Here is a 10,000-nt window from a genome sequence, read left to right as displayed (position 1 = left end):
CAGTTCATAAATACATTTCTTCAACATACAAAACATGCAGTCAAATATTTCAAAACCAAAATAAAATAAAAAAGGAAGAAAAAATGTAGTAAAAAAATATGGTAATAAAACTAAGTCTATTTTACACTTGTACAATCTAGACTCATAAAATTATCTGAGTATATACATTATATTAATCATCTAGTGTTAAGGAACTATATTTACCCGTGGTAGATAAGCCATCTGTGGACAAGATACATGGTAGAATGAGAATATTACCATATCTTGTAATTATGTAATAAAATTTCATTTAAATATGCTTCAGATTCTTTATAAAATCAAATTTCATCAGCAAACAGGTGTCAATATTCCATGATAAAAATAATCATTAAATGGTTTGGAATGATAAACATGAAAAATAACATATAATTATCTATTTTGTCTCAGAACACATACTTTTACTATAAACACTAAAGATAAATTACACTATGAAGTATGTATCTACAGATTATTTTTTCCAATATGACAATGTGCATGTGATAGGAGGACTGAGAGGTGTCTCTTTAACCACTCTATCTCTGTGATAAATGCAGATTAGTTCAAAGCATAAAACAGTCTCACACTTTCAAACAAAATTATATAAAATACATGCAGTACACCCAACACAGATAAAGCTTTCTCTGATTTACTAAAACTGCACTATTATTTCATGTAATTTCACTCCTTCAGCACAATCATCATTCACACATTGATGGATGTAAACAGCATAAGCATAGTAAGAAAGCACAAAACGAATGCTGAGCCACTTACGAAAGGGAGGTCAGAATTCACACAAATACTACTCACCTGCATTCAAATTGATATTCTCAATGTTGAACTGAACTTCATTTTGACTTGGAATATCCTTCCAAGTAGAAAGGAAAACCCTCTTGTCCATGGCTCCATCCTCAGTAAAGAAGATGTGTATTGGCATCACTGTTGCGAAGTAGAACACATCCACACTGTTCTTGATGGCAACCTTTGGATTTAATGATGTATGGTAGATTATTATCTTTGGCCAAGGGAAAAGAGGGCAAAAAGAAGAAAAGAAGAAATACATATATCTTTTTGATCCACACATATAGGAGAATACAGAAGTATATCTAAGTGAGGAGTACAAGCACCAGGACAAAAACTCACCTGCAAATTTGTAAGTGGATCCATTCGTTGAACTGGGCCATTGGTGGAAAGAGAGAGACTTACATCAATGGACTGGTTGGGAGCCAGAGGAGCAGCCACATTCAATGGAGCTGCTGGTGTTACCCCAAAGCTGTTCTTGTTCAATTGTATGGCAAAGCCAGAGATAGGTTGCATTGCCTTGTTAGAAAGAGTCAAATCCATTGAAATATTTCCATTCCTGTGGAGAAAGTAAGTTTTCTTATAAAAGCTATCATTATTACTTTTCTATGCACGGTGACCTATCATATCATCATTATATCATCAAAGCCAGAGATAGGTTGCATTGCCTTGTTAGTAAAAGTCAAATCCATTGAAATATTTCCATTCTTGTAGAGAAAGTAAGTTCTCTTATTAACGCTATCATTATTACTTTTCTATGCAAGGTGACCTATTTATCATCCCCATTTAACTCAATTGAGATATAAAAGGTGCTACATTTAAAACACATAGCAATACTATCCCATTTACAATCTGTAATAAAATGGCTAAAATTTACAAATGTATACCACAGACCTAAGAGAGAATACATACTTGCGTGAGAAAGTTCCTGATATCTCCATTCCCTTTCCACGATTAGCAGGCAGCCATACTTGCTTGGGTGGGCTGTACACTGGTGTGCTTGAGGAGCCAATGCCAAAGATATCACCTAGGAGTCCTGGTATAGGAAGAACAGACACATATTACATTTGATTTATTTATAAATCTTACCTTACCCTAAAACCATATTAATATAAAAGTGAATGTTCAAAGATGATCGTACAAGACTAGGTTCATATGTGATAATGTATGTATCGTTACCTACAGATATATTTGTTGGAATAGTAGCAATATTCAGTGTGTTGGCATGCTGTGTTTGCACTGAGCCATACACTAGTAACTATATTGAGGATCACTACACCTGTTTACATAATGTACCATGAAGACTATAAATAAGCTGATCTATTTGTCCAATAGAAAGGGGGAAATATGTTGAGTATGTTTTAAAAAAGGAGGTACTTTCTCCTCTATAATATATAATGTCATGTTCAGATTATAAATACCAAATATGTGACTTTCACTATGCTCCCAAACATGACTTTTTGGGGAAAAAATAAAAAATACTAATAAAACTCATTTCATAGGATGTCTGCGATAAAAAATTGATTTGTACTGGTTTATGAACAGATATGATTTTTTTCTTGTTAGCTCATCAATGGTAAGTGTGGGACCAAAGACTATCTACCCTGGAAAACTGCATCTGGTATTGAAAACTGCTGTTCAATCAACAATCAACTACATTATGCCTATACAAAAATTAATGTCATCTACAAAATTACAAATCATTGAAATCACTTGGCAACTCTTTACATGACTGAAATTTTAAGTATAACCACAAAAAATGTTTACCTCCTGCAATCATACAAAAAACTTATCAAAGTTTGGCATTTCTATCTAATATCTAAATAATTTTTTAAAAACCTAATCTTATTTAGTTGATGTACAACAATAAATTGGCCTTCAAACTCCTTATCACATGTGGTATAATTTAGAGCACATGAACTTGATGTAATAATAATAATATTCTCAGAGGGACTCTTTACTTTCACTTCCACTTAACAATACATATGTCATACCAAGTCAATTTTCAAATTTAACCATTGAGAGATCTGCTATGCTTGAACAAGAGTGAATAAATGAGGGTGTTAGCATGAATGTGAGTATGAGTGTGACTGCAAGTAAAGGGTCAAATAAATATTCAAATTTTCTTTCACTACTTCAAAATGGTGAGTTAACCTTCAAAGAGAATGAAAACTAAGATAAATTTTATACTTGTACTCTACATCCTTCTAAATTTCATCACTTGGCAAAGACGTTTCATACAATCCTAACATGCCGAATCTAAGATATCAAAACAAGATAATGATGAAATTCTGATCACCAAACATGGTAAAAACAGTACCGAGGTATAGAACAAGTATTGGATAAAAGACATGCTATAAACCCATGGTAAATCCTCAGTACCTGTGTCACCTTAGTATTAGCATTACATGGAAAAAAGAAAAATGTATATCAATTATACCATACTATATTCTCCTCATGCCTAAATAATGTATTTGGAAAGATAAACTTATCAAAGACAGACTGACTTCATAAAATACATATACACAACATGGACTCATTTTTCTGCAATGACAAATAAGCTCACTGTCCTGAACCTGGCATATATTATCATTAATAAGCAACTGTGATATGTATTTCTTGTTGCTACTCTCAGGAATAAATATCAAAACCTGTCAAACTTGAATGTTTAAAAATCCTCATTTAATACAAAAAAATTAAATTATTATACATTTTTGGAGACTTTTTAATACATTTTACAAAAAAGATGCAACATACTTATAAATAGCTTGCCAACTTAGCACAGAGGGGAAAGCTCTCATAACAACGACATAGAATACATTATCAGGGAATAGATAAAGAGAAAGCAAGTGAGTACCTGCTGAGGATGTGGCAGTTGGAGGAACCCCTGGAGCAGCAGGGGCGGCTCCGACATCAGCCCCGCCACCTCCCAAGAGGGAATCTAATCCACCGCCCAGGAGATCCAGTGTGCCACCAGAGTATGCTACCATGAGGGAGGGGGGAACAACAATCACGCATAAATTTAGCATACTTTACAGGTTTAAAGAGACATAAGGATATGTGGTTTGCTGGACTACTAAAACTTTATACTGCATACATGTGACCAAGACTGCATATTGATCTACAGCATATCTTTAAATTTACTGCAAGTATCTTAAAATTATTCCATATTTATCTATGTGATTTACAAAACTTGTCTGAAAATTAAAAAATACTGATATCAAATTCATAATCTAAAAAAAGACGTACAGCATTTTTAACTTATTGATGATAGTGAATGATACGGGAATGAACTACAGCGCAAACTATTTAGTATTCAACTAGGTGATTCAAATATAACAGGAACAGTACTCAAATCAGAAAAAAAAAAGGGCAAATATATACCTGGCTGTGATGCCTGAGGAATAACTGGAGGAGCATTGATGTCCATGTTGAGTAGGTCTGGGATGAGGGAGTCCTGGTTGGGGATGACAGTGGGCTGTGGTGCCTGCTGCTGGTTGTCTCCACTCGACTCTCCATCACTACCAGAAGTCTGCAAGGGAAATTTAGATTATATATGACACGTAGAATGGTCTTCTTTCATTTCCTATAAATCTAGCCAGAGAGTCTCTCAGCTAACCATCTTTGCATTTTCCTGTAATCCTGTCAATCTATTCAAAGCATCCATCATTTAAAAAGAGGAATACTGTATACAATCAAAATGTTTACAGAACCTTAGGAAGAGCCCTTCGGAGACCAGTTCTTCCTTCAACAAATGCAGAGGGGGGTTTATGATACACTGATGCCAGTGAAGCAATATGGCAAATCAGCTCATCCAAAAGGGTTGGTTCAATAAGATCTGTTTCTTCAGCAATGAGAGGCTTCTCAGCAAGTACAACCTGAAAAGGAGTTTTATTTGTATTCTTCATATTCCTTGATAATTGCAACAAATATGAAAAATATGTATACAATATGTAAATTCACTGACTTCTCATGAACATCAGCCTGGCTTACTTCCTTGGCTGCACCAGGATCAGTCGACAAGAGCCTCCAGTAGATAAATCCTCTGTCTCGCAAATCTGGGTTGTCAGAGTCCTGAGTGGCCAGACTTAGCACCTGTGGTAGTTGACTATGTTTTAAGATCAGACTTTGTATACTTCCCTTACTCATTTATAATTTTCATTTCTTAACCCACTTGCGACACGTGTCACACATATGGGATGCCCAAAGGAAGGACCTCCAAATGGACCATCGTGGGTAGGTTAAATTCTAGAATCTGAGATTTCTTTATTACAAAATGATAAAAGAAAAGCATTGATGTATCATTTTCACATTTTGCTTTATGTAACTTCTGTATCATTTAATTAAATAAAAGCAAAGAAATATTATCATCACATTTTACTTTCATAACTTCTGTATAATTAAATCAAATAAAGCCTTTTTTCTAAAACTTAAATTATCAGATATTCACATTAAGGAATATCTTATGAAATTTTAAATTGATATCTATATCTAATAATTATTATCAGATAAATGCATCACTATATAAAAAATATATTATTGCTAGCTTAACACAACACTGCCAGAAGTATTCTTCACCCACATTTTGTATTTCTTTTATAATAAAAAATTTAAAGCAAAAAGAAAATATCTAAATGTTACTCATACCTGTTGCACTAATTCCTGTGTATCTGTTGGTCGCTTGAGGAAAAGCTTGACAATTGCTGTGAGAAGCTGCAGCTGCACTTGCGTGTTCTCATCATGGAATCCTTCAAGGAAACTCTCCAACAGTTCATCTGCATTGTCAATTCGCTCTGCATACTCGCCAATGATCCAAATCATTGATGCCCTAGAGTGACAAAAAATAAACAAACATAGCAAGCATATCACCTAATACCAGAAAAACTTTTCATCTGGAGTGAAATAAAATCATATTTTATATTTACTACACACAGCTGAATAATAAATAATGAAACCAGAAATCCATTTACAAAATCTCAGCAACTGCAATAACAACCAATGAAATGTACCTTGCTTCTGGTTCATCCAGGGTGTCAAGATTCTCGCAGAGAGTCGAGATAATGCTTTCATATTTGTTGGGGTACTTGCGGAAGATATCCTTGATTACCACAATAGCTTCTTGAACAACGTAATTTACCTGTGGAATTTCATCATGTTGCAATAGATCATCTACTACCAAATATCTAAACCTTTATAAATAAAAGTTATTCAAGTATAATTAACTCTTATCATTAGTACTCAGTGCAAATTCAAATTCTTGCAAAAGGATCTGCATGAAAACTGAGCACAGAACTCTCTTCTGCAAACCTGCAAATCAAATAACCATAAAAGTGAATGCTAATTTAGCTAGTAGACACAAAATCATAAATCTAAACCCAGCAATAAATAATGTTTTTAAAAAGACAACATTCACCTTTGTCTGAATAAGATCCAGCAGAGTAGACACACATCTCTCTGCAGATGTTTCTACTTTGATGGCACAGCGTCCAATGGCTCTTACAGCTTTTCGCACAAAGTCAACATCCACTTCTGTAGCATATCTGAAAGGAAATAAATATCATGTAGTGTAAAAGGAAAACAGGTCTGTAGAAAAAGTCCTGTAAAAAGTCTCAGATGAAAAAGAATATTCTATAGAGCTTTCAACTGACCTCTGAGAATCTAAATTCAAAACAAATAACAACTTATACCAAATGTTAACAATCAGTATTCCAGCCTAACCCTATCCATCATCCCATTTTAATATTACAAAATATAAAGGAATAAAAGCTCAAATTGGGCCTTTGCAGAGACAGATGAACTACTTTACTGATCATATAGAATGCACAAAAAAACACAAATCAATTGAAAAAAAAAACTTACTCCTTCAACTCAGAGAGAACTTGAATGATATTGGCCTCAGATGCAAGACGAATCATGATGTCAAGCTTCTCAAGCTTCACATAGATTGGGTCATTGTACTTAACAAAAAAGACCTTCATCTCGTGCTTCAGAAGATCAGGCCTCTTCTGGACAATGAGATTGATGTTACGTAGAGCCACATATTGAACCTGTGTGACAAAAACAAAGTTGGATTTTCTTTAGACTTTTGCCTGCAAACACCTGTCTATCAAAAAAACAACAACTTTACTCTTACACACTAATTATGGAATAAAATGAAAAGTGTAAATATCACATGACATTTCATAAATGAGTGGAGCCTTATGCAGTGAAAACAAAATACACAAAACATTGAAGATATATGGATAAACAAATAAATAAAAGTGGATGAGATACTAACCTCAGGCTCAGAGGACAACAGTGTGACCAAAGGAGGTGCCAACTTCTTGGAAAGGTTCTTTACAAATTCAGAATCGCTGACCATCAGTTCCATAAACTTCATAAGACATTTCACTGCAGACAACACTACTGCAGCATTGGCATGGGCCAAACGAGGGGTAATACGCTCACAAATGCTAATAAAAGAAAAATTACAATGATATGAACACAGTATATACACAGAAGTCTGATCATGAAATAACAAATATATTCTCTAATTTTTTTATCAACTATCAAAATTATCCTACCCATAAACATAAATCAAACATTTGCATTCTATCACATAAAAAATACATCTTTTCAAATATACAAAACTATAATAATACTTATAGAAAAATGCTTTACTATTTTTATTCATCAATTTTTTCATCCATTTACTTATTCATCTGTCACTTAATTATTTCTTTATTCATTTACTTGTGCATTTATTTAATATATCAATTTTCTAATACTCACCTCTGTGCTTCCCGCTCATCCTTTGGGCTGTACTGGGAGAGGGCATCGAGGATGAACACCTGTCCCCATTCTGTGCACTCATTCAGAGCAGTTAACAATTTGTTGATAGTTGATGCATTGAGTTCCATCAAGGGCTGTCCTGAACTGCTTGCTTCGTTAATTTCGGTAAGTGAAGCAACTGCATTTGCAACAACCTCAAAAATACACAAAAGACTTGTTAGATCTATGTTAATGAAATAAGAATAGAAAAAAAATGATGATAATACTAAAATCAATTTGATAAAAGTTACACAGCCTGAAATTTAAAAAAAGGCATCTTATATATCTAGCAAATAATGTTATAAAAAATACAAATTCACAGAAAACATTAACTACACACAGTGAAAACCATCAACACCATAGTTCATTTCAACTTTACATCTCCCAAAACAGACAATCAGAAACGCATGTTACTGCCATGATGCCGCAATGATGATAATCAAATAAAAACAGTTCTTCCCCTAAACTTTTAAAATAGTTTAAACTTACCATAGGATTAGAGTCTGACAGCAGTTCTTTCAGCTGATCCAAAAAGCCTTGGTCTTCTACCATAGAAGCATTAATATCATGCAACTTGGCTACGCAGATGGCAGCAGTCTTCCTTACATATGGATCCTCATCCTTTAAACACTTGCGCAAGGGTTCACAAAGATATTCCGTGATCTTGTCCACACGAATGCATCCCATTGTGCGTACTGCTAAGGCTCGGATCAGAGGATTGGGGTCTTCACAATCCTATGTATTGTAAAATTACTCTATTAATAAATCATAGGCATTTACTAATAATAAATTTCTTGTTTCAAATTTCTAAAAACTGATTTCAATATTTCTTGTTTGACACTACATATCTTTATAATGTTTACATTACCTTTACAAATGTATTGACAGCCATGATTGCCATGTCTGGCTGTGATTTAGCATAATTCATAAGATAAAGATAAACAAGTTTTTTAAGTTCCAGGTTGTCAGTCTGCATACAGTTGACCACATCAGGAAATAGAGCAGACACATCCTTTCCTGTTAAGATAAAGATAATGATAATAATAATAATAATAATAATCATTATAATAACAATAATAATAACAAAATAACAGTAACAATAATAATGACAATATCAATAAATGATAATAGCTGTCTCATTTATATATCTAAAAGAAAAAAAACACTGATCAGAACTTACCAACTGTCATGGAAGCAATAACTTTCTTCACAGCTTCCTTCTTCTTCTCCTTCTTGTCGCTATTCAGTTCAGATTTCAACTCAAAGATCTCACCCTTTTTGGTGGTTGTGAAGTACTTTGAGTCTGTCATTGTGTAACCTTTCTTGTATCAGCTCACTAGCAAATATTTCTGAAACACAAAATTAAAATCTGTTTGAATTCTACAAAATGATGCTTTAGCATACTCAACATTTTAGACAAAATATTAATCAAAACTTAGTAATCATCACAACTCAATGCTTGGTATAACCATGTCATCACAACACCTGATATTTAAAGACTATCTAATTCATATACAAAAGATCTCTGATGTTCATATACCTCTACACTTACAAATCACTCCACCATTTTAAGATTATGTAACCCACAAAATGTGGTACAAATATAGATATTTGAGTGAGTAACAATGAACAATATTTTTATTGACTGTGTTAATCAAATCTGCAGTTTGAATGAATCCTATGTATAAGCATCTACACAATCTGTCTCCCAGGAGTAAAAAACAAATCAACACCATGAATTGTGTGCTTTCCTTCATCTGCTGACACCAGCTCATCAGGATCAAAATACAAGACGAATGATGGTTATGTAATACTTACAAATGACTGCTTTGACTTAAATACTTTCAGCATTCTGTCAAAGGCCAACAAGCAGTCATCACATATATTCTTGCAAGATATTGCGTGAAACTTATTTGATAAAGAAATGAAAGGTAGGTTGCATCTCTAATTTTGCTTCTATTAATTTTAGAAATCAAATAAACTATATTTCCAATGTATTGCACCTGTGTCAACAATGCGTTCAATGGCTTGAGTGATAAGGCTATAAGAGATGAAGACCCCAACTATTCCTAGTGCACAGGGAGAGTTGGTGACCTATTTGTAAATTTGTAGGTCAATGTTATGGGTCATCTAATGCCTGCTCCCATTATCAATATAACTATTTAATATTTTCATGGGTTCATATCTAAAATAAAGACACCACTAAATATTACAATATTGCTACTGGTGGAATCATCTCCCTGCCTATGCTTTATATGAACTACATAAGAATTAGTGCATGGAACCCCTACACTCTAAATTCTGGGCCATATTTTTAAGATTTAAAGATTTAGTTTTAATTCCATTTGTTACAATGGATATTCTTTGCTGTGAC

The 10,000-nt window shown here is 33.6% G+C and overlaps 1 protein-coding gene across 5 annotated transcripts in view; it reads right to left on the bottom strand.

Annotated features, from left to right (window-relative positions):
* Positions 1-10,000, bottom strand: part of AP-1-2beta (adaptor protein complex 1/2, beta subunit) — a 13,861-nt gene that overhangs the window by 1,352 nt on the left and 2,509 nt on the right. For 3 of the 5 annotated variants that reach the window (XM_070131954.1, XM_070131956.1, XM_070131955.1), the window contains 17 exons: positions 8,807-8,975; positions 8,495-8,643; positions 8,116-8,361; positions 7,588-7,781; positions 7,094-7,268; positions 6,676-6,863; positions 6,230-6,356; positions 5,826-5,953; positions 5,464-5,644; positions 4,810-4,911; positions 4,530-4,694; positions 4,201-4,348; positions 3,674-3,799; positions 1,729-1,852; positions 1,159-1,375; positions 826-997; positions 205-222 (listed from right to left, as the gene is read on the bottom strand). In XM_070131954.1, coding sequence (XP_069988055.1) covers positions 205-222; positions 826-997; positions 1,159-1,375; positions 1,729-1,852; positions 3,674-3,799; positions 4,201-4,348; positions 4,530-4,694; positions 4,810-4,911; positions 5,464-5,644; positions 5,826-5,953; positions 6,230-6,356; positions 6,676-6,863; positions 7,094-7,268; positions 7,588-7,781; positions 8,116-8,361; positions 8,495-8,643; positions 8,807-8,936 — 2,590 coding nt within the window. In that variant the 5' untranslated portion in view covers positions 8,937-8,975. Of the gene's footprint in view, positions 1-204; positions 223-825; positions 998-1,158; positions 1,376-1,424; positions 1,528-1,728; positions 1,853-3,673; positions 3,800-4,200; positions 4,349-4,529; positions 4,695-4,809; positions 4,912-5,463; positions 5,645-5,825; positions 5,954-6,229; positions 6,357-6,675; positions 6,864-7,093; positions 7,269-7,587; positions 7,782-8,115; positions 8,362-8,494; positions 8,644-8,806; positions 8,976-10,000 lie in introns of those variants that run through there. The other 2 variants (XM_070131957.1, XM_070131958.1) reach the window with 2 other exon arrangements.

The sequence above is a fragment of the Penaeus vannamei genome, chromosome 17 (genome assembly GCF_042767895.1).
Source record: "Penaeus vannamei isolate JL-2024 chromosome 17, ASM4276789v1, whole genome shotgun sequence".
Lineage (NCBI taxonomy): Eukaryota > Metazoa > Arthropoda > Malacostraca > Decapoda > Penaeidae > Penaeus > Penaeus vannamei.
This window is presented reverse-complemented; position numbering and strand designations above follow the sequence as displayed.